At 40.3% G+C, this 25,242-nt stretch overlaps 1 protein-coding gene across 1 annotated transcript; it reads right to left on the bottom strand.

Moving 5' to 3' along the window:
* Positions 1–476: 476 nt before the first annotated feature.
* cdc16 (cell division cycle 16 homolog) lies at positions 477–13,917 on the bottom strand. The gene is made up of 19 exons (XM_080785590.1): positions 13,754–13,917; positions 13,479–13,533; positions 11,739–11,836; positions 11,146–11,184; positions 10,841–10,981; positions 10,032–10,191; positions 9,785–9,879; positions 8,803–8,936; positions 8,442–8,521; positions 8,251–8,300; positions 8,098–8,171; positions 7,851–7,976; positions 6,783–6,935; positions 5,857–5,920; positions 5,669–5,730; positions 4,464–4,599; positions 4,130–4,220; positions 2,168–3,127; positions 477–559 (listed from the first exon to the last, which is right to left on the bottom strand). Exons 1-18 carry the CDS (start codon positions 13,799–13,801, stop codon positions 2,868–2,870), a joined length of 1,866 nt encoding a protein of 621 aa, XP_080641716.1. The 5' UTR covers positions 13,802–13,917; the 3' UTR covers positions 477–559; positions 2,168–2,867.
* Between the last annotated feature and the right edge of the window lie 11,325 nt (positions 13,918–25,242).

Genomic DNA, 25,242 nt, shown 5'->3' with positions numbered 1-25,242 from the left:
CTGACGTTTATATTGAGTTACAGTTTATGTTGTCTGGGATTGGAGAAAATTTACGCACTTGTTTTAAATGCAGAGAATACAAAGAGCGAAGTCAACTGCTTTTTACAAATTTCCAAATTTGCACATTGTCTGGTACACTACTTCAAAGAGTTCAACACTATATCCGTCTCTAGATCGATGATAAATTCTCCTTCAAGTCCCATACTGAGAAAACAAAGCCTTAAAGGGCCACTTTTTGCAACGTTTGGGAGACAAGAAAGTTGCCCTTTAAGGCGCCCTGTGGTTCATCACAGGGCTCAATGACCCAGGAGGATAGCGGCATCTAGTGGCAGTGAAAGAGACCCCTGGACTGGTGCACTCTCTACAAATTGACACCTCATTTAAGATGAGCGTCAGCGTGATTATGAATCCCACCAACGTTCTGGGTTAGAGACTTTAAGACTTACCATGTGTCTGATTCGACTGATTGAGTTAGTTTTACTTATAGGTTTAGGTTGAGGCATAGTTTAAAAAACGAGAACTGTTAATCAAAGCGATAAGCGGCCAATCACAGAGGGGGCTCCCTAGGCCAGGGATACTCAAATAGATTTACCTGTGGGCCACATTACAAAAATGGCAAGGGGCCAGTAGATAAAATTACGACATTAATGATACTTGATAACTTCTCTCTTTCAATTGCTTTATTTTCGCAAAATGTATCAAAGTACAATGTGCATGCACACAATATGTAAATAAATAAATGTGTTACATTTTCTTGCATAAACACAAAGAGCTGTTTCCATAACTGCACAAATTATTGCACATAACATGAGTAGCTGTTATAATAACATAATAACATAACATGAGTAGCTCTTTGCCTGCCTGCCTGCCTGCCTGTCTGTCTGTCCATGAGTAGTTATTTGTCTGTCTGTCAATGAGTAGCTGTCTTACTGTCTGCCTGTCTATGAGTAGCTGTCTGCCTGCCTGTCTATGAGTAGCTGTCTGTCTGCCTGCCTGCCTGTCCAATTGTCCATGAGTAGCTGTCTGCCTGTCTGAGTAGCTGTCTGCCTGCCTGCCTAATTGTCCATGAGTAGCTGTCTGTCTGCCTGTCTATGAGTAGCTGTCTGCCTGCCTGCCTAATTGTCCATGAGTAGCTGTCTGTCTGCCTGTCTATGAGTAGCTGTCTGCCTTCCTGCCTGTCCAATTGTCCATGAGTAGCTGTCTGTCTGTCTATGAGTAGCTGTCTGCCTGCCTGCCCAATTGTCTATGAGTAGCTGTCTGTCTGTCTATGAGTAGCTGTCTGCCTTCCTGCCTGTCCAATTGTCCATGAGTAGCTGTCTGTCTGTCTATGAGTAGCTGTCTGCCTTCCTGCCTGTCCAATTGTCCATGAGTAGCTGTCTGCCTGCCTGCCTGTCCAATTCTCCATGAGTAGCTGTCTGTCTGCCTGTCTATGAGTAGCTGTCTGACTGCCTGCCTGTCCAATTCTCCATGAGTAGCTGTCTGTCTGTCTGCCTGTCTATGAGTAGCTGTCTGCCTGCCTGCCAGCCAGCAAGTTGGTTAACAGAAAATAAATTGTTATGGCTGAGTAAAATAAAATACAATAAACACAATTTGCCTGAAAATAGTTTACCCAGCTATGACCTTTTTCATGAAAAAAAAGAGTAGTGATATGGCTGACTGAGTAAAATAAAACAATCTACCTGAAAATAGATAGCTATAAGTGAAGAGCAATTTCCGCAATTACCATTTCCGCAATTTCCATTGCCGCAATTTCTATTTCCACCATTTCCATTTCCACCATTTCCGCAATTTCCGCAATTACCATTTCCACCATTTCCGCAATTTCAATTTCCGCAATTTCCATTTCCAACTATTAATGGCAGCTGGGTTTCATCATTCAAATAAAATAGAATTCTGTCCGTTTAGCTATAAAATTATGTCAGGGAATAGGGATACACAGTATACGTCTTTCATTTGCATTGCACCCCCCCCCATTTTCGTTCGAGTAATAGTACAACTCTAATAGTATTACTTATAATAATGTAATTAAAGATAACTTCATTCAGATTTATTTATTTTTATTTCATTTTCCAGATTTTTTTTTCTTTTTTTTAGATTTTCATTGTTGGGCCAGTCATAATGGTCCCGCGGGCCTGATGTGGCCCGCGGGCCTGAGGTTGAGTATCACTGCCCTAGGCACTGTTGCCAGAATGTACCATTCCCGAACACAAAACACAAAGAGCACAGTCTAAAAAGAAAATTCTATGGTTTATTGTAGGAATTACCATTCTTGTTTCTCTCTTCACTGGAACGGCTTGCATTCAGCCAGTTAGGTTTAATCAAAGTATAAATCCACAGGTAAGCAACACAAGAGGGTCCTGCCATGGGCAGAAATAGGTGACTACAGTCTGTCAATGATTGATGACTTGAGGAGTGCTGCCACATTTTGTCCTTTCAGTCAAGCATCAGAGGATCACATCTTCCCGCTGTCCCTAAACCTTAATCCCCAGGTCCAACACTAAACCAAGCCCTCAACCTGATAACCGAGACCATGTCGGCACCCCCCTTTTAAAGTGCATTTCTAGAGCAATCTAGAGTAATCTAATGTAAAGCAGACACTGTTTACACATTCACCAAACTTTTAAAAGTGTTAGTTAAGTTCACAATGGCACGTTCTACATCATGTCACTTAACAGCAACACAATAATACAGGATGCACAAGGGGGGGGGGGGAACTCGACAAGTGGTCTCTGGTGTGGAGGATAAATGTCAAGGGTTTGGTTTTGAAATGGTCCTGTGGGGTTTTCGGGACGTGCATGCGTGCATGCATGCTCTCTCTATCGCAACCCGTCACGACGACAGTTCTGGCCTCCAAAAGAGTCCGACGTTCACGTGCTGGTGTCCGACATGGATGTCTCTAGCATCATGTCACTTTCGTACATGTCGCACTCCAGGGTGAGCGAGCGCCGCAGGGACGGCTCCGACGGGGTCTTGTCCTGAGTCAACAGTGGGGTCTCCAGGGACATATTGCTGTCGTCCAATAGGCTCGGTGTCGCCCGCGCGTCGGCAGGCTCAGACGACGTGTTCAGCATTTTGATGAGTGCCGGTCCACTCAGGTTCCCTCGCACCTTGTCCTTTATGTCAGTACCTTGGAGGAGCAACGTTATACAAGGTTAGAGGGATACCTTCTTAAAAGGCAATTCTTTCAGGGGGGAGGGAGGGGTGGAAACATATGAAGGGTGGGTACTGGGTTGCATAGAATTTATGCTGAGCAACTGAGACATTGTACACAAAAAAGGCAACATGACATGAGAAGGTGCGCACTGGTAAGGAAAGTTACATCATGTGATATTTTCTTGCTTTCCTTAAAGACAGTGTAGTCTATTTATGTTCCAGTCAAACAAAAGTTCAGTGACATTCGTTTGTTCATCTTCAATTTCCCGTAGCCTATTCTGTCCAAGATAGCCAAGTTTGACAGATGTTTTCCAAGCTGGGCAAATCTTTCGGAAATTGAAACTGCTATTAAGCCAGCTCTCCATAATTATACATGACCAGATCATTCCTAATGGAAACAGTAAATATATACTGTAAGTGTGACTGTGTATAGCTGCTTTGGAGGACTACTGAGGCTGTCCTGTTCCACATATATATACAGGACCAATGCTTCCTGTCCAGTAGTGCAGCTATCTGTCTTTACCATGTTCATTTGTCTGAGGATTTGTAGATGTAGGCGTCGGTGTACCAACAATAGTGCATGGTGGGTCGATTAGAGCATTGGTAATGCAATTCACTTTTTGACCTCGCTCTTTGAGTCTTCATGCCATTTTAAAAATGTATTTATTTGAATGTTCATAACTCTGAACTACCGCCGTTCATGTCCTTTTGCAACCTTTCTTGCATTCAGAGATGTCTCTGCTAAGACATGCAAACAATATAATATGTTTTATTTTTGTACTTTTAATGCTTCTATTACGGTCAGTAGAGCAAAGTTTAAAGCTCCACTTCTCAGCCATTATTGCTGACATTTTGCCTAAATGAAGAGGAGTGTGTCATAAATTAATTAATTCTCAAAATAAATGTTTGATCCGATATATAATTATAATTAGCTTCGATGGATCCACATTTTTGTTTTTACCGTTCGTTGCCTTACCTATATAGGCATCCGTGTCACCAATGTACATCTCAATACAGTGGCCAAGCATTGTCACAGAAAATGTGTCGTCCCTTTTCAGTCCAAGAGCCTGTCGGAAAGAAGTGAACCAAATAAATCTGAAATCTTGAACAGATTGGTTTTAAAGAGGAAAATGAATAATTGCACAGTGTTTATTCGACCTTGCAAAAGCAAAGAAGATCTGATTTATCCAAAAGCCAGGTAATGGCATGCATTTATGTAAGAAATATGTTTTCTACCATCTACCAGTTCTAAAGGCCTTGGGGGATGGGGAGACAGCGGGACTGAGAATTTAAGGAACTACATTATGTACCGTATGAAAGTAGTCAATGGCGCTCTCAAAGTCGCACATAAGGCTGTGCACATATCCTATGGCAGCATATGTGGAAGCATGCTGGGGGATTAGCACCAGGGCCTGACGATGGTACTCTAGAGCCTGGTCGTACTTCCTGTAATAGGGACAAACGCTCAGTCAGACAGTTTTCCTTGACATATGAGACCAAAATGATTCAAATCTATATAGAAAATAGCAAATGAGTAAACACAATACATGGACTGTGAATGGTAAAATAATAATTGCATAAATGACTAGTACACTTCATCTTGAGAGAATAAGGTATTTCCTGAGAAACGGGGAGAGACAGTTTGATAAGGTTTGGCTGCCCCTTGTCCATTACCCGAGTAGAAACAATTAATAGACAGGATACCATTGACTGTACGCCATTTTCTTTTCAGATGTTTTCCATGAGCTTTCTATCATCTTATTATATAGTATGCAGTGTCACTGAGCAGTATGGGTGGGAGGGTTAAGGGATTTCTTTCTCTTTTTTGTCTTGTTTATTTTTTTTTTCATTTTGTTTAAAAAAAAAAAGTATTTCATATCATAACGTTTGTAATAATTTATAATCTGTTCAATAAAAACATATTTGACAAAAAATAATAATAATTGCATGAGTGACTCGAGCTGAAAAATAAAAACAGACAATGCCTTCATTACGACCAATGACGATGAGGCATTCATTCATTAGGGTATTTTGAGATTACCATTCAAATTCACACGAACCTTTCAAAACAGCCACTTGTACTGCACACTTTCGGCGAGCCGCTCTTATATTTTCCCAGAGTGGCTTTGCATAATTGATTAAAGGATCTTTGCATGAATTCTCAATGAGGGCCCTACTTATGTGGAATGACTGACTGTAGCAGAAACAAGTGTGTACATCTCTGAATATAGTCTGCGAGAAAAGGTAATGAAATAGACGAGAGTGCACTGGGCCGTCTTCCCTAAGCATTCAATCAGGATAATTTTAGCCTCCCGTCTAGCTGTACTACATCAAGAAACCCTGGCTGAACGCTAACATGACCTCAGGGCCTATAGAAATTCAGAAGAGGGACCAACAACATAATTTAGAACAAAGGCAGAGAAGTGTGTGGGAGCTATCACGCTATTATTAAACCCAAACTACACCATTTCGTATCTAGGAGCCAAGTATAGAACATAATGGGCTCAACCCTTACTTGAGTTTCCGACAAACATGGCCCAGGTTGTTCAGCAGAGGTTCCCATTTGTCTACAGTAACCTGTGAAAACAGAATAAGACTCCAATGAATGAAGCTCACCTTCTAGAGACATGGCTATTTTCTGAGGACAGGACACCCTTTATTATTAATGAATGTTTTTCATGTAACATTGAATAAAGTACCTACTTCATTCCCTATGGCTTTAATCTTTTCCATTGCGTCAAGGAACAACTTCTCAGCCGTCTTCCAGCTGAAAGAGAGTTGTAGAAAACTTGGACATGAGAGCCTTTCAGGACAAGGCATTGAACATAAACACCTACTTGACCAGTCAATTTTCCCATTTCACGTATAACATGCACTATTCACAGCACATAATCTGATCGACAGTAGAAATTGACTTTTACAATACACTGTGACGTTTGATCAAACAACAAACATCAAATATTATAATATATTCATTTTTTAATTATCTTGCCCACAAAAGAAATCTGGAAAATGCTCAAATTTTCTGATTGTCATTTGAAAATGAAAATTAAACAGTAAAACACACATTCTCTGTTTTCTGATGTTCGTTTCAGAACAAACATCAAATATTGATTACATTTTCAAATTTTCTAGCCCTGAAAAAATGCTCCAATTTTCTGATTGTGTCTTTCATATTTTGCAATTACTTGATTTGGAACGGACAATGGTAAGAGCTCCTAAAATAAAAGAAGGCATCTTATTCTTTCACCCCAAAACAAAAAACAGGCCCAATATTCAATGTTCTAGTCCAGGAAAGAATCATTCTTACTTAACCACGTGGCCTAGGCCTACTGCAGAAAACTCTAGCAGCTAGAGTAGCTACTAGCTAGTTCTGTTCTTTAACTATATAGAAGTGTCTATTTGTACGTCTCTTAATGTTTTGATGAATTTAACATGGTCCCTCTTGTAAACAAGCGTAATGCTTAATTGGGTCGTCCGCTCACAGTTAACAGTCTTTGTATTGAGTTTGTGCTTGAAATGTACTGTAATTCTGCAAACTGTTAATACATATTTAAATCAATCAATCAGCTAGTAGCTAGTGCCCTGCTTGACCAGTGTGTGTGTGTGTGTGTGTGTGTGTAACTCACTCTCCATTCTGAAAGGCAACGACAGCCACCTCATGCATGACAAAGGGGTCCTCAGGTGCGATACTAAGTGCCTGGCTGAAGAAGCGTTCTGCCAGCTTGGAGTTGTTAGTCAGACCGTACTCTAGACCGATGTATAACATGGGTAAGTGACACCTGGACAAGAGGGAGGATTGGGTGACATCAAAGATGGATAAAACTGTCAGCATGGGTAGTTGATTCAATTCCCAATAGTATTAATTTATTGTTTATAATACAATAAGCCAGTGGTTCCCAAACTTTTTCGTGTCAAGGACCCCCCCAAAATCAAAATGTATTAGGCCACGGACGCCCCATTTGAAAACATATGCCAGTGACCCCGATAAGGGAGGATTTGTACGGCTCTAGCAGTGATTCCGAAAGATATTCATTTCATGGACCCCCAGTTTCACACACTAATGTGTGTGTACTGTGTATGGCTACGGATCCCCGAATGAATGGCATTTTTATCTCTGGTACCCCAATTTATATTGTAAAACCACTGTTAATTTAACTCTGAGAGTGTACAAATGGAACCAAATGGACCCGTTACCATTTGTACACTCTCTGAGTTACAGACCCATAAGGGTCTATTTGGTTCCTAACTATCTCTAATTGAGCTAGGTACCCCCTGGAACTCCCTCAAGTACCCCTAGGGGTCCCCGGACACCACTTTGGGAACCCGTTCAATAAGCTATACATCTAGAAATCTAAAAACATCTCCATTAGACACATTTCAAACATCTCTTAAACCATCAGGAGTACTGGTCCATAATTAGGTCAAAACATATTTGCATCGCCTTGACGAGGGGCAATAAGAGCAGCTTAAAACGTCTGCACATTTTCTATTCTGACGAAGAAATGTGACTGTAGAAAGTGTAATCTGCGGTCATTGAGAAGAAGCACTGTGTTACACAAACATTTACTACTATCTACTTTACTTCTAGAAGACCACTCTCCTCACTCCTCACTATATATCTTACAACTGCATGGCTCAGCTCACCATGTAGTTATAGATTTGAAAATGTCAAATGTAGGCATAAAAGAACCCACCCTTTCATCAGCTGTGCAGCAGTGAAGTACGCAGCCATGGCTTGGTCATGTTCACTCTCTACTGCAAATGAATGACCATATGCAATCCACGCTGGCCCGTATGTCCTCTCCAGAGTGGTTGCTTTACTGCAGTAGACATACAAAAAAATAGTACCGACACCATATATATATATATAACGTGTAAGGCAGTAGATCTGAAACACAAGTCGTTCCCTTTGTCGAGTGTGAATACTTATACTGTACCTACCTAAGGTATCTCCGCGCATGTTCGTTTTTATGGCCGACCATCAGATAGTAGCATCCGACAGCAAACCAGGACACCTGGGTAATGATTTGAGTGGGTTACCAAACAGCGAGATGAGGTGTAAACACAGGAAAGAGATATGGAGGGGCAACTTACGGGGTTGTTGGGATACAAGTCCACAAGCTTGTGTGAAAGGAAAAACAGCTCTGCAAATGAATTGCAAAAACAATGGTAACCAACAGAAAATGGAAGATTTTTTACCTCGTTAAATCGACAAGTTAGCGAATAGAATAAAGTAATCAATCATATCCCTGACACAATAATTCTTCTAGGCCTGCTTATTTTACCATTTGCTTTGCTGAGCTCCACTAATGTTCCTATGTGTACGGGTAAACAGTTGGCATGGAATGGGTCTTTCACCATCACCCTGAAAGAAAGGAAACAAACAAAAACAAAAGAATAATTAGGATTATATTGCATTGTAGGCCTCCAGTGCCTGGCACTCAGTTGTAAATGTATTTCAGATTTAAATCAGATTACAAAAATGGAACTAAATGTCTTGAAATTACATAGTATACAATGTTGAGAATGTTCCTGTTCGGTTACTGTATAGTAGGCATCTACTAGATTTATGTATTTTTTATTTTCCAGTAATGTACCCATGCTGCTGGTGAGTAATACAAAAGAAAATGAAAATCAAACACCTACATAGACGTGAGTTTGTAGCACATCTTGAAGTCACAGTTGTAATAATGCCTCTCAGCGAGAGAGACCACTACATCCAAGTTGTCCTGGAGTCCATTGACCATCTCTGGCACCACCAAATCACTAGGCTTGTTATACTGCAAACGACCAAGACAGATGGACACAAGTGGAGGATGAAAATGAGCATGAGACAAAGGAGAGATGAGACAAGGGAATGCACTAGGCAGAGAGAAGACCGATGAAGAGCGACTGGAACAAAAAGAGGCCACAATCACATTACCATTTAAATTAATGCTAACTTAAGATAAATTAACGTCGAGGATCTGCAACATTGGAGCGCACATGTTGCCATCGTTACTGGCCCTCTTGTGTCTTATGAAAGACGTGGCTGGATATTTGGAAGTTGACCAAGTTAGGGAATAATGTTGTCATTGCTGACGAAATCACTATATCTCTGCCAAAATGTAAATTATTCAGGAAATTAAACATATATATTTTCAGAAAAATTAAGAAAAACATATATTTTCAAAACAATGGCATACTGCCTCATAAAAAGTTGGTATTGTGACTTTATATATTGTCAATTAATTAATGAGAGGGGGAGAGGTAAATGGAGGATTTATATAGCGCCTTTATCCAAGGCGCTTTACAGAGATTGTGTGATGCACATTCACCCATTCACACACACTGATGCCGGAGGAAACCGTGCAAGGTACCAACCTGCACATCGGGAGCAATTAGGGGTTCAGACTCAGAGTCTTGCTCAAGGACTCTGGGGGCCCCGAGAGGTGGTGGAGTTAGCTGCTTTAGCAGACAGTTATTTTTTAACCAACCCACAGCCATAAGTGTCCAATGGCATTGATTTATAAGAAGTTTTTTGAGTTAGGTGGTTTCTTCCAGACAGCGACGAATACAGTATATACTGTGTGTGTGCGACTATTAAAAAACATTTGTCAGAGATGATATGCAAGTCATCAGACTGTACCTTCTTTAACTTATTCTCAAAGAGGAAATGCAGCAACTCCTCCTCTTCCTCAGTACACTGTTGACTCAGAGGAAGCGAATCCAGGAAGTCTTTTTCTAGCGGGTCATAAAACAAGAGACTTTTTTTAAATAGAAAAACAAAGTCACAGACCAGAAGTTTTACTGGCACCTAGAGGAGAGGAGTTATTCAATACAGGTTGGGTATATTAAAATAACCCCTACACCTCGTGGCCGAGCCTCAGCCTCACCTTCCAGCGCCGTCAACATGTGGTGGGACGTTAAAAGGTCAAAGGCTTCAAAGCAGTACACGTCAAATTTCAAGGCCTCTTTGTAGCTAGAGGTGGCCAGGGGCCGGTTGTCCATTGCATCATAGATCTTCCCCCGCAGTAGGCAGATGGAACTGTTGATCTGAAAGAAGACAGCGAGCAGGTGATAGTGTGAGGGGTGCAAGTCTATTGGTAAACAAAAACAAACAAACCCCATATTCATCTAGCAGCACCCTACAGGTCGGCAGTGGCTCAGGGGCAGAGCGTCCGCTTGGGCACCGGAACGTTACGTTAACGTTCGATCCCGGGCTCCCTCAGTGTTAGTGTCGAAGTCCTTGAGTAAGACACTGAACCTCTAATTGCTCCCAATGAGCACGTTGGTGCCTTGCATGGTTTCCCCTGCCATCGGTGTCTGAATGTGTGTGTGTGTGTGTGTAAATGTAATGCACCATCTATGTAAAGTGCCTTGGAAAGGCACTAAATGCACTATTCACCATTGTTTAACCTATGTTATCTACCAATCTTTCTGTAACTTGCTCTAAGAGGTATATTTATGCATGTTTGTTATGCATGGTTATGCAATAGCAAGTTAGCAACATCAACATCTGAAATGTAACAATCCATGCTTTGGCTAGATGTACCCTTAAACTGCATTTTAACACAGAGTTGACAGCCCAATAGTGCTTGTTTTAAGGATAGCAAAAACAAACTGATCACAATCTCGAAATTAATGTCATGGGTATATAGCTATATGTGATCAGTCCAGAGCTTCAAAAGTTGCTGGGACTTACAGAGGCAGCAGACATCTCCCAATCCTTGGCAGATTCTGGTAACCCATTGTCCTCCTTCCCACTCCTGTCCAGGAGCTTCTTACTGGCCGACTCCTCCATGTCCAGAATGTCCAAGGCTTGCTGGAACTCTTTGGCAGCATACTAAAGAAAATGTGAATTCACTTTAACATCTCCGACAACGTTCCATTACAAGTTACCTTAATTCTGCAGCAGAAAAAAAAAACAGGCTATGTAAACTCAACTTGACTAGGTAATATTTGCAAGATGTTAGTTCAATTCTAACAGTAAAGAGGCCAAATACTCACGTGACACCTAGCAGCAAGATATTGACAAGATCCATACAGCTGTGTGGGAAGGGACAGAGTGTTAACTCAGACTTGAACAACTTGAAAGATTGCATTCAGAACACAGTGTCAGATTTAGACAGTACAAGAGCACTCGCAACTAGAGATGCACAATATAATCGGTACCATGAAAATGCCACATCGGACCTATATAATTCAGATTATTTGCGCCGATATTGACGCAATAATAATGTAACCGTCAATGGTTTTGTACTCGCAGAGCAGCCAGTCTGACTGTCTCTGTCTCTTTAAGAGCATCAGTGGGGAGGGAGGCTTACCATCTACGTTCACCAGCAAAATAAAAATGCAGCAATGAGTTCAATAAAATAATGTAATATATCTGTATCGGAATCGGTATGTCGGACGATATGACTCTGCAAATAATCGGATATTTTCAATATCGTGCATCTCTCTACTCACAACTCGCATTCTTCTTTCTGATACTTAACAGCTTCAACTCTTAACTCTAGGCTTTGTAAGTTGGGCTGCTGACTGCTGTGCTGCGTCCAAGCTTGGCTATGGCCACCTATAGTGCATACTTCTCCAGAACTTACCTTGTCTAGTTTCCGTGAGCGGAGTGCATGGGAGGCTCTGTGGTACTGAGATGTCAGGTAAAGGCACTGGGCTAGCCAATAAATGTCCTGGGGATCCTCTGTATACAAAACCGGAGAGCAGATTATTATAGACATTAAATAAATAGACATTGACTGGCCTGTGATGCATCCACTCTTACATACATTTTATGTATTCCAAAAAAGACATAGATCGGTCCCATCTGCACGCGGGTGAGCGGCATATACAGTGCCTTCGGAAAGTATTCACACCCCTTCACTTTTACCACATTTTGTTTTCCTCATCAATCTACACACAATACCCCATAATGATGAAGTGAAAAAAGTTTTTTCAAATATTTTGTTAATTTATTAAAAATAAGAAACTGGAAAAACACATGTACACTACAGTACATAAGTATTGACACTCTAGAATTAGTACTAAGTTGAGGCACCTTTGGCAGCAATTACAGCCTTAATACTTTTTGGGAATGATCCTACAAGCTTGGCACACTTGAATTTGGGGTATTTTCCCCCTTCTCTGCAGATCCTCTCAAGCTCTGTCAGGTTAGACGGGGAGCATCGCTGCACAGCTATTTTCAGGTCCTTCCAGAGATGCTCAATGGGGTTCAAGTCTGGGCTCTGGCTGGGCCACTCAAGGACTTTCACAGAGTTGTCCTAAAACCAATCCTTCGCTATCTTAGCTGTGTGCTTGGGGTCGTTGTCCTGTTGGAAGGTGAATCGTTGACCAATCGGTGAAGCATGGTGGTGGCAGCATCATGCTGGCAGACATATACCAGCAAAGGTGCATCAGGAGAGCAACTGGTATCATTAAGGATGCCACCCACCCCTCTCACAGCCTGATCTCCCTTATGCCCTCTGGGAAACGGTACAGGAGCCAGGTGCCAGGACAGAAAGGATGCAGAGCAGCTTCTTTTCCCAGGCAATCAGGCTCCTGAACTCTAGCCTCCCTGGCAGATAGGACATGAACTGATGATCTATGTTCAGTTTTTAAATGGTTTTATTCTATTTATCTTTTTAATGGATTCCTGTCGTTTTTAGGACTTATTTATACTCAGAGTATTGTCTTGCACTGATATATTTATTATTGTATGAGCCTGTGTTGTCTTTTTAACTAGGAGAAACGTAATTTCGTTTTTTTCTGCTGCTACAGTTGGAAATAATGACAAAATAAAGCAATCTTGAATTTTGAATCTTGAATGCTGTGGGGATGTTTTTCAATGGCAGGAACTGGGAGACTTGTCAGGATAGAGGGAAAGATTAATGGAGCAGTGTACAGAGACATCCTGGATGAAAACCTGCTCCAGAGCACTCAGGACCGACTTGTCACTGACAGGTGTGTTGCTGCAATGGTGCAGCCGGCAGCGTAATTAATCACACCAGCTGCCAATTGTGCCCAGTTTTGAAACTTTTTGATATGTTCAGTCCTACACTCACTCAGGGCCCCTCGCCCTGAGAGAATCTCGTCTGTTGTTCATGGAAAAGTGGAGATATTTTACTAAAGACCTTTTCTGCCAGAACTATTAAATGGATATGAAACTAGAGGACCTGTTACAGCGCCAAACATAAGTGACGTTTATCCACTGAGGACAGCTTCAAAGCACCACCGCCCTGGGTGTCCGTTCGCTGGTAAGTAAGCTATAAATCATAATAACAACGGTAAGGCTTAAAATGTTACCAAGCTACGTTAGTCCCAAACACAACTGTTCATCAATCACTCACCGTGGGAAAGAGATGCTATCTTGTCGGCCCAGAACAGAGCACTTTGATACTGTTGCTGAAAGCACAGAGGCATACATGGAGATATTTCAATGCCATGTAATGGAGACTCGTCGTAATTCTATGGGTGTGGATATGGTTAGCTGCAGTGCAGAATGAGTTAACATAGCTTAGAAAACTAACTAAATGTTTGAACGTTCGTTCGTAATATTATAATGCTTATTTGCTAGCTGGCTAATGTTAGCTACAGAAACTCAGAAGGAAATCGTCTTGCTTACTTGATCAATGTAGTGCCGTACTCTCTTTCGAAGTCTATCGAGATTCATTGTGATTTTAATACAGTTGTCCCTTTGAATATTAAAAGTGTGACATTATTAAACTAAGGAAGAAAAGCAGTCTGGGCTAGCCAGTTAGCAACGTTAAATCAAACCCGCGGCTTCTCTCTGCAGCGACTGTTCCGCTGTTGAATTCTGTCGTAAGGAAACTGTAACTGAATTGAATAGTTCCGCTCTTACTCCGTGTTTCGTTCAAGAGCGGGATATGTTACGTAACTCTATTGTTTACTAATATTAATAACAGTATAATAATAAAGAAACAAAAAAGAAAAATCACAATTCATGAAACACAAGAAAACAAACACATAAATGTTATTCAGGAGCCAACCAAAACAAAAAATGTCCACTATTATGCAGGCCTGCCCCTGTAGTGTAATGCTTAACACATACAGTAAAGCCATTTAGTAGTTAAGATACACATAACAGTAACACACACAACCAAAGCCAGTAAATGACCAAAGCATACATAACAGATGCACAAATATCTAAATATACCACAAATCACATGTTGTCGACAAGCTTTATACTGAAAGCAAAAAATACCTTTTCAAATATTGTATGGAACATTTATTGGTATAATATTTCTTTTGCATGGACAAGGACTGGAAAGTACAATAGCTCTGCTAAAAGGTTGAATCCAAGAAAGCCTTAATTTCTGCTTGTTTCCATTGGTAGGCTACTATAACCACATTTGTACATTCTCTGAGTTAAATGGAATAACACTTGCTTTTTCAGTGTACAGTAGGCTACCCTACCTACCCACATAAGCTATAGGCCCTCTACTGCCCACAAACAAAACATGTTCCACACACTGGATTAAGCTCCAAAAAATATTTATTAAGGTTAAACTCCTTCAAGTAGCTACACACATTCTCAATCCTCCTCACTTGTGTCCTTGTATTCAGTGGTTCCGTCCTTCATTGTAGCCTATGCGTTTTTTCAGGGGAGTTAGGCCTACTTGTGTGAGGTGTGTGAGGATTGCTTGACCTTTCAGATCTGTCAGACAAAGATGAACTTTCAAATGTGTGGGGCTGTTTGTCTGGGGTGTTTGTTTCTGTTTCGGATGCACTGCATTCCTCAGTTGAGATGGACATCTCTGGCTGGTTGTTGGTTTCCTTCCCCTGTTCCCTCTGCTCACATGTTCCTGTGCCATCAGTCATTTTGTTGTCAGAGGTTTGTGCTGTTTCGTTAGTCTCCTCTCTGGTGCCACTGTCACTGCTCTGGCTGCGTCTCTGACATTTGGATGAATTCTGCAACCATCATATTCATAATGGTACTGTGACAAACATCGCTGTGATACTGATAACATATGAATGATAGTGGCCCCTGAACCAGCAGCATCATGTCCTCAATGCGTATTATTTGAACAGCCAGATGGAGCCCAATATAATAATACCCAGTATAATGTTAAAATGGTGGTGTTTAGACATTTGGTTAACTTAAGTTTAGGCCAAAAGTGTTTCTGTTTAGGTGCTGTTAGAGATGTTTTGAAATGGCATTATTAGGTAAGGTAAGGTTATAGATGGTTAAAACAAGCTTGGTTATGTGTTTTGTGTCGTTATAAGGTCAGGGTAAGGAGGTTGCTGGTTGGCCACTGATATTAGCCTACTACATAACATCAGACTCCTACATTTGGAGCTTGTGTAAATTGGGTACCAATTCAGGAGCTATGACCTACCAGCATAATGAAGAACTTCGTTGTAATATGGGCTATAATAGTCAAATAAATTACAATCTTAATTTAACGTCATCACCTTTGGCTCACTTGCCCTTCCTCGTGGGTAGAGTGCAATGTTGTCCATTAACTTGAGAGTCTTGAGCCAGTCTTCATGCCAAGCCATCACGCTATAGAATGGTTTGCACTGGTTCAGACGAAACTGGATCACCTGGTTCTGCTTTGTGATACGTAATAGCTCCTGCTCTCTCCTCTCTCTGCCAAGGCTACCATGAAAAGTAAAGTCTCGTTTACTGTGTGTGTGTGTGTGTGTGTGTGTGTGTGTGTGTGTGTGTGTGTGTGTGTGTGTGTGTGTGTGTGTGTGTGTGTGTGTGTGTGTGTGCGTGCGTTCTCAGTGCAAATACAGAGCAAACCTTTTCCTTTCGTAGTGATTTCTGTTGTCAATTTGTCCAGTGGTCCTCATTATGTGGGATATTTTCCCCAGAAGCATAAGGTTTTCTCTGTGGGTCTTCATTGCCTGCTCTTCTTCAAGCTTAATGTGGAAGTTATATTGACATGATGACACAATCTATATGACACATCCAAATATCTTAACTAATGCTGCACAGTGTGCACACATTGCTGTGAGCAGCATAAAAACCCATTCTAGTTATTGCTGCCATCTTGTGGACATATAGTGAGTATGTCCTATAATTACCTTCTGCCTTTTAGTGTTTAGAGCTAGATGATGATATGTCCTTGGGGGACTGGTATTTATTGTTGCCATAGCTGATTTCACCTGGACAAAAGAACAAAACAATTGTATTAAAATAATAGAAAAGGTATTACAGGCTGCATGGGTACGGATTGATGCATTGTATGCCAACTGTCTGGCACTGCAAGGCACTTGATTTTTAACAAAAGTAAAACATTTAGATCTATATACAAGGAATATGGTACACTGAAAGCAATCTTATAGAAGTGATTTTGTTATGGCACAAGTTACAACACAAGTTACACAACACGACACATTCTCTTCCTTACCTTTCTCCTGTGTATATCATATGAAGCCTTGTCCCATTTCTGTTGCAGATATTTGTTCCCAGCAGGGAGCAATGGTTGATATGCCCAGTGCTGCATTTCTGTCTGCTAAACAAAAACAAAAGAAAGCCAGGTGGTAGCTATAGGACTGTCACGATCATGACATTTTACGTGACGATTAATTGTCACACAAATAATATTGTGATTAATGATTTAAGTGTGTTTTGGTAAAAAAAAAAAAAGTATTAAGTTGTATTTGTCCTACGCTTATAAACAAAAATTGCACACAACAGATATGTCAAATAAGTTAAGTAGGCTATACAATCTTACAAAGAAACAACTTTAATAACTTTTAACTTTCAAAATGTTTTAAAGTTAGTGGAAATAGCCAATATAGCCTACTGCTAACCAAATGTTTGAAAATCTATGATTTTTTTCCAACATACTCTATAAACTATCATGTTGATGTAAAGTAATTGCGATTAGGCTTCTCTGGCTTACCTCACTAGGGGGTCCAGGAGACTGACCTCTCGGTATGAACTTTCCCAAGACTGCAGTCTGTCTCTCAGACAGACTGCAGTTTGAGTGAGAGAGAAAGGGGGGGTTTGTTTAACAAGTTCCATAGTGACATGTACTATAAAGAGAATTGATGTGTAATTGTGCGGACAATGACTAGTTGTAAAGTTGAAATACATGTTGTAGATTACAAGGTTCCTAAAGTGTGGTCCGGGGACCCCCAGGGGTCCTTGAGGGAGTTTCAGGGGGTCCCCAGCTAAATGATAGTTTGGAACCAAATGGACCCTTATGGGTCTGTAACTCAGAGAGTGTACAAATGGAACAGGTTCATTTGGTTCCATTTGTACACTCTCATTTTCAGTTAAAATTAACATTGATTTTTCAATATAAATTGGAGATCCGAGAGATAGAAATGCCATTAAATTGGGGGTCCGTAGACTAATGCATGTCAAACTGGGGGTCCTTGAAATTAAACGGGTTGAGAATCAGTGAGCCGTGAAAATCTTCTCTCATGGGGGTCCCTGGCATATCTTTTCATATGGGGGTCCATGGGTAATTAGTGTCAATTTGGGGGTCCTTGACATGAAAAAGTTTGGGACCCACTGTTCTACATTCTACAGTTTAAAGTTGATTCTAAACGGCAAGAAGAATCAACTTTATGTATGCATGAGAATTTCTCATGCATACAGGAAAAACATGTTTGCTACCAAGTGGATTATTTTAAATAACACAAGATAGATAAAGGTGTAAGATAAATGCTGGGAACTAAGTTAAATGTGGTGGTTATCATAAGAAATGATTCCCTAACCTATATGTCATAACGTCGTGTTAAAATAAGTTATGACATTTTAGTTTTCAAACATATACTGCATGATTATTACTTTACATAATGTGAAAAATTGGAATCGTGACTGGATTGAATCTGGTATATCAAAGGCTTATACTAAAGGCTATACTTAGCTGCCGGTCAGAGACAATAATGGCCTTGGTAACAGTTACTTGGAAACAAACATTGCAGAGACTTATAGCCTACCAACACAGTCACTGTAAACACAACTATTTACAGAGGACGCTCAACCTGCAGTCATAAAGCACATGCTATTAAGTTCCTGTGTGACCTTCTGACTTATTTGTTCTTGTGAAAGAGATTTATGCCAGTAGCATTATACTTTATTCCTACATGTTCATATTCTTCCAGATTAATATAGGCTACTTCTAGTCAGACAGTGTAAAGTGAGGAACATATCTCTGATGGTCTGCTTTTTGTTTGCTTTTTTTCCACTCTCTTTATCTTATATCTTTTTTGCAGATTTTTGTCTTTGTTATCTATGCTGCTGCATTGTCTGAAGGAAGCCAAACTAAAATAAATTTGACATGTTGTTCCTGTACAGAAGATATAAAGTAGGCTACAATAAAGTACAACCTTGAAGCTTTGAATTCAACACATTGAGGATTTTTAAAGCTTCATGCACGAAAATGGGAATTTCTTTCTATTACAACACTTCCCTCTGCTGGTAAGAATTGGGATTTACAGTATGTTTGCGTGCAAAACCAAATGAAATCAAAGCAAACAACCCTGCATGATCAGCAGCCAAAGACAGCACATGTGCATTTAGTAACACCCTTGCTGATCACCTGACTGTGTGTGCCTGTGTGAGTTGCATCTGTCCTCAAAAAATCACAGCTGTGTGAACTGAGTGGTGCAACTCCCCTCCTCTCTCTCTCTCTCTCTCTCTCTCTCTCTCTCTCTCTCTCTCTCTCTCTCTCTCTCTCTCTCTTTCTCTCTCTCTCTCTCATTAGCAGGCAACAGAGCAGCACTATCTCTCTCTCTCTGTTTCTGGCACAGCGCCCCTACTGGTACTGATACTCGTGCTCATGGCCACATACTGTATAGGTACATAGGTATACACGGACATTGCTGGTTGTAGGAGTGGTTGCACCACTCAAAAAGGCTGATTCTCCATGTCCCCCGTCCCCCCCGAGCCAATTAATTATCCCCCATCCCGGTCACATTCACTGCACAGGAATGAGTCCTCATGAATGAGTCCTCATGAATGAATTATGGGTGGTAAAATGTATCCAGTCTAATTTGTTATTTAGTCGTATAAGAGGAGACGTGTTTATTGGACAGATGGCATATACCAGGGTGACAAACGACTGTTTGGGAGATTTAACCTGCCACATTGTCTCTCATTTCATTGCATTTCTTTCCCTATTTTTTTTGTTTTCTATGCACAACCACCTTTATACAGAAGAAGCTGAAAACTCGTTAAGCTTAATTTATTCTCCGTCATACGACAGTGTTGCGCAACGAAAACAGCAGATGTGATGCTTGTATAGATCTCAGTGGTGTAAAGTAAAGTTTTACTTTACTTGAATATTTCCAATATTCAATACTTTCACTTCTACTCCACTACATCTCGGATCCAAATATTATACTTTTACTCCACTACAATTATTTGAAAACTTTTATAGTTACTGTTACTTGGCAGCAAATTCTGATGTTAGTTTTAGTCGTAGTCTCTTCCATAGTTTAAATTTAGTTTCAGTCACATTTTAGTCACCTGGAATGTTTTAGTGTTTAGTCTAGTTTTAGTCGACTAAATGTCATAACATTTTAGTCGACGAAATCCACAGTTTATTTAGTCGACTAAAATGTGTTTTGGTGGGCCTTGATGCCGTCTACAAGCTCACAAAGCGTGTGCTTGTAGATCTGCTATTTTCAGCATGCAACCAAGTGTAAAATGACTTATACTGGATCTCTTGTCCACTAGTCCCTGTCTAACATTTTAGTCTAGTTTTTATTTGTTGACGATCAGTATATTTAGTCTTAGTTTTAATCATCGTAGCTTAGTTTTCATGTAGTTTCCATTTAGTTTGTCAGTGAAAAAAGGTACTTGACGAACATTTTTCCTCCTTATTTTTTGTCGACGAAAACAACACTGCTAGCTACTTTGTAGAGTTTGATTACAAAACATACATTAACCCATTCTGACCTGAGATCAGATTCATACGAGGTTTCCACGGGACACACACTGGTCTGATGAACCCATTCTGACCTGAGATCAGATTCTAAAAATGTCAGTCGTTCTTCGAATTTTTCAAAAATAGCAGACCTACAAGCTCGTATCGCGCCACTCGGTGGCGCGATATGAGCTTGTAGATCTGCTATTTTTCAATACATAAAGCGTAACATGATGCTAACACCAAAATGGGTGCCCGGTCAGAATGGGTTAACTACTTCAGCCTTATATACATTTCAGCCATTTGAAAAATAGCTGATCTACAAGCTCACAATGAAAACTGAAAAATGGCACATTCTGCATACCGTAATTAGTATAGGCCTACTTTTACTTTTGGTAATTTAAGTACATTTACACAAGTATTGATGCCAATACTTGTGCGTTTACAACCAAAGGCATGAATAAATGCATAATAGGCATACATACATATGCTATACATAGCTGTGTTGCATCACGCCTCGATCCATTTGTTACGTTGGTGCTTGTGCATAATGAGAACTAATCTGTTTAGTATTGTTACGGTGTTCTGGCTTCGTTGCATGCGTGTGCTCATCCTGTTAAGAATGGGGATGTTGCTAACCTCTGAGATGATGATGCATGTTTATTATGTGCTGCCCAGTGGCAGGGGATGTTACAGTAATTGTGCCACAGCTGTCTCAACGGTGGATATGCCATTGTATTGTTATGGGAATAGGTGGAGATAGTTATAGTCTCTGTGGGAGAGAGACAAAGTACAGTATGCTGGAAATTGACGCAAGAGACACATGTCCATGTCCAATGTGCACTTGTGTGTTAGAGAGAGAGAGAGTGTGCGCGTGCGAGCGTCTGTGTGTGCTGTGCTCTGTGCACGTGTGTGTGTGTGTGCAAGTGTTTCATGTGTGTAATGAAATGTGACTAAATGCTTCTTTATGCCTGCCTCCAAAACGTTGCGTGTTTAATTGTTTATGATAGGTATTTCGGGACTCATTTGTAGATCTGTTATTTTGTGAATGAATTTACATGTGCCCTGCTTAATTATAAATCATAGGCCCTATGCCCAGCATGTATTTTTCATGTGCCTCAGGTCACGATGTTCCACTAAGATTTCATCTCACTCCATGCCCTCCCTGTGTCCCACTGATGTTCATATCATGGCTGTCTCTGCCCCGTGAGATATCTCCTGTATGCAACATTAAGTGACGTCTTGCATTATATACCCCTCTGTGAACAACATGTTTTTTTTTGGCCTTGGTGCTTTGCCAACGCAGACATCCGTCTCCAACTAACTAGCCTTAACTTGACTAGAATCCAGTTATAGACTTCAAAGTCACCCTTAAACTACATATTCCATGCATTATGCTTCCTGGTTTTGACCGGATGTGATTGTGTGAACTTCCTTTGGTTGTTTGACACGTAAGCTTTGTGTAGTGTTCTCATATCTCGATTAAAATGATATATATACCTATACCGTCTCCATTTTGCGAGACGTGAGAGACATTTTGTATTGGGCTATATGTGGATCTGTTCTGTGCTCTTTGAACTAAAATGAATTGGCTAAATCATATAAGCTCCTGACTGGACATTCCTACTTTCTGTGGACTCTATTGGGTATTTTAAAGGTATTTTTCTAAAAGTATTTCATGCTTAAGGTAACATTTGGATATTGATCATTCTCCTAAAAAGTATTCTTGTTAAAGCTAATTATTAACTTTATAATCTAAAAGTGTTTATAACCGTTTTTGTAAATTGTTACAGGCTCTCTGCCTAGGTTTTTGGTACCTAGTATTTATTTGTACTCTGATTACTTTCAAAAGTATTTTTACATTTCAGGAGTTTCTTGCTCTACTATCGAAGTTAAATTATAGTCCTTTCTAATTAGCATTATTAAATATGGATTCTTGTAATTTTACCCATTAATTGGTATCTTCTCACCGAATTTTATTCCCATTAATAGGTATCTTTAATTTATTTCTATTAGTTTATAGCGGAAATAACATTGTACACTTGACTGTATAATGTACTACCCCAAATAATTTATCTAATCTCCAAATCAGGCCCTTAAAAATGGGACATTCTGCAATATGAGTACTTTTAGTACTTTAAGTACATTTTGATGCCGATACTTTTGTACTTTTACTCAAGTACATTTTCAATTCCGTACTTTTACTTGTAAAGTACTTTTTCCACCACTGTTGGTAACCCTGTCTCCAAGGGTTTGTTTTTCTGGGCTGCATCTCTGATGTTGCCACTGGTCGGTGTGGCCATCTCTGCTGTAGGAAACAGCAGGATGAGAGATGCAATCCCCCCAAGGTTAGGATCAGTGTTTTTTTTGTTTTGTTTCTGTTGTCTGTGTGATGGAAAGTGACTACGGTAACAGTTCTCACGGGAGGAGTGCTGGTTCATCCCGGACAGGCCATACAGCACCACCGCTCACTAACACGGCAGAACAGATGGCTGCGATGAAAGTTTTTTTTTTGTGGTTGTTTGTTTGTTGCTGTCAGTTGACTTTCTTTGTCACTGGCTTTTTAATAGTTTTGTCTTTACTCTGCACTGAGGTCATTCTAAATGTGGCACCAGTAGCAATATGGATCAATCATTTTATGGTAATGATATAACGAAAACAGAAAACCCATTAGCTTTTCCTTGGTTTCCCTATTATTCCTGTACTTTTGTAGGCCTATTTCCGATCCAAATGTTTGTAAAGTGATGCATAGAAACAGACTTAAGACACTCCTTAACACTGCAATGCGTAACGTTCAACGTTCAAGTGTCACAGTTTCTACCACTGAGCTCCTGTAATAGTGCACACCTGTTTGCTAATGGGAGAAGTTAAATGTTGACCTTCAGGCAGTAGCCTACCACAGGATCGGTATACCAAGTAAAACCAGATTGGTCAAAATGGTATTCTCTTCACTAAAACATTTTTTTTTTCATGCAGACAAATTGCATGTAGTATACTGTATATCTTTTCACACACACGCACGCACGCACACACTCTCAGTTATACTGGTAAATGCTGTGTAAAGCATTCTACAGCACAATATTCTGAAATACCTTTTTACTTTTACACGTCAAAAACGATGAATAGAGTAGAGAATATAGGATGATGAGACATAATGGCACTATATCATTGCTAAATCCTCTATGGGTCCATTTGGGTCTCACATGGGGAGTTTTCTGTGTAGCCTTAATGTCCCGGATAGATGTGTGTGCTCCGCCAAGGTTATAAATAATGAAACGTATACAGTCCTTCTTACAAGTAAAGAAAAAGAGTCTTTCCAATTGCAAAGCATGATGAAATGCTCAGTTTAGTGCTTTTACATAACTAAGGAATGAGTGATGAATAAACTACACTGAAAAATCCTCAGTGTTAATTTAAAGTGAATTGAAACCCCAGGCTAATTTTGTAGTTTGTTGAAAACATCAGAACTGTGTAGCCTTAATGTCCCGGATAGATGTGTGTGCTCCGCCAAGGTTATAAATAATGAAACGTATACAGTCCTTCTTACAAGTAAAGAAAAAGAGTCTTTCCAATTGCAAAGCATGATGAAATGCTCAGTTTAGTGCTTTTACATAACTAAGGAATGAGTGATGAATAAACTACACTGAAAAATCCTCAGTGTTAATTTAAAGTGAATTGAAACCCCAGGCTAATTTTGTAGTTTGTTGAAAACATCAGAAGAGTAGCAAGCAACCAGCTGCATCTCATAAAATGAATAATGCGTTTGTTAGATTTAGTTCAGAGTCCAGACAGAGCCATGGGTGTGCAAATGTACAAGCATAGAAAGTAGTAAACAAGCCTACAGTAACACACCCATTATTAATTAATTGTATTAGTTCAACTGCAGCTGTGTTGCTTATAATATCACAGTTGTTCTATAGTTTTTGCATGTTTGCGTGTGTAGAGAATCTCATAAAACACTGAATAGTGAAAAATTACTTCTATAACTATCTATAAATGCACATAATGTGTGTTTGACCCCCACATAGAAACCTATATACACAAATCTCTTAATCTGTCTGTTTATTTGTCCCTTTAATGCCCATACAGTATCTATCAATCATCAATGTTTGAGAACTCTTATCAGAGTAAAAGTGAAAGTCAGTCAGCGCCATCTTCATAATAGAGGGTTTGCACATATGACATCATCATCAAACCTGGAAGTTATGTAGGAACGTCTACTGAGTGGCAAAAACTACTTTCCCATACATCCAAACAGAAAACTTGAATTTGATTGCATTAAACGACGATAAACGACATTAAACTCACTTTGTCACTCGATTTGCCATTCACTTTATGCATACCCTCTTCATTGATGTACTGTTTATTTTTTTATTACAAGGGAACCGCTCTGCTTACGGTGGACCAGAGGAGGTGGGAGGATCTGAAGAGCCGGTTGAAGATAGCCCAGCCTCTCCATCTGCCCCCACGCCCAGGTCTGATCATCACACACACACACACACACACACACACACACACACACACACACACACACGCACACCTCTACTTAAGACACACAAAATAGGGCCCAGTGTCTTGCTCGGGCACAGTTCAACATAAAGTGGGTGAACTGGTGACTTACTTATTCCCAGACTGCCTCTCTAGTCTCTACATAATGAGCTACGGTTGAGAACAAATATTTGTGCAGACAGAAACATACCTGGCAATAAAAATAATTTCCTTTGCAAAGCGAGCCCCCTATACATGTTTTCTGCAGAGTGTCTGAGTTGACATATTGGTAAGGTTGGCCATACACTTATGTATCTGGCAGGCCTGGTAATGCAAAATGCTGTATACTGGCTTGGACCATGGATTTAAAGGGGTTCAGTAGGGCAGGTCCCTGAAACAGGCAATTACAGTGGTGGTATTCACTCTGTAGCTATAACATATCTATATACATCTTTCTTCTATTTCAGAAGTGGATGAGGGAATATGCACGCACGCACAGGCACACATACATGCATAGTTGCGCCCACACATGCATACCCGCAGGCTACCTTTTTAACCCATTCTGACCTGGCACCCATTTTGGTGTTAGCATCATGTTATGCTTTAGCTATTGAAAAATAGCAGATCTACAAGCTCATAGCGCGCCACCGAGTGGCGCGCTATGAGCTTGTAGGTCTGCTATTTTTGAAAAATCGAAGAACGACTGACATTTTTAGAATCTGATCTCGGGTCAGAATGGGTTAATCAAGACCAGTGTGTGTCCAGTGGA

This window comes from Protomyctophum bolini (genome assembly GCF_963924005.1).
Source record: "Protomyctophum bolini genome assembly, chromosome: 16".
Lineage (NCBI taxonomy): Eukaryota > Metazoa > Chordata > Actinopteri > Myctophiformes > Myctophidae > Protomyctophum > Protomyctophum bolini.
Note: the sequence above shows the minus strand (reverse complement) of the source record. Positions and strands in the feature narration are given on the sequence as shown.

What these genes read in the sequence shown, in the direction of transcription:
- cdc16 (XM_080785590.1), bottom strand. Translation starts at nt 13,801, where the DNA reads ATGAATCTCGATAGACTTCGAAAGAGAGTACGGCACTACATTGATCAA. An exon ending in GGAGCTCAGCAAAGCAAATG is followed by an intron (nt 8,301 to 8,441) that starts GTAAAATAAGCA and finishes ATTCATTTGCAG; the next exon opens with AGCTGTTTTTCCTTTCACAC. An exon ending in CCATTGACTACTTTCATACG is followed by an intron (nt 4,221 to 4,463) that starts GTACATAATGTA and finishes TCTTTCCGACAG; the next exon opens with GCTCTTGGACTGAAAAGGGA.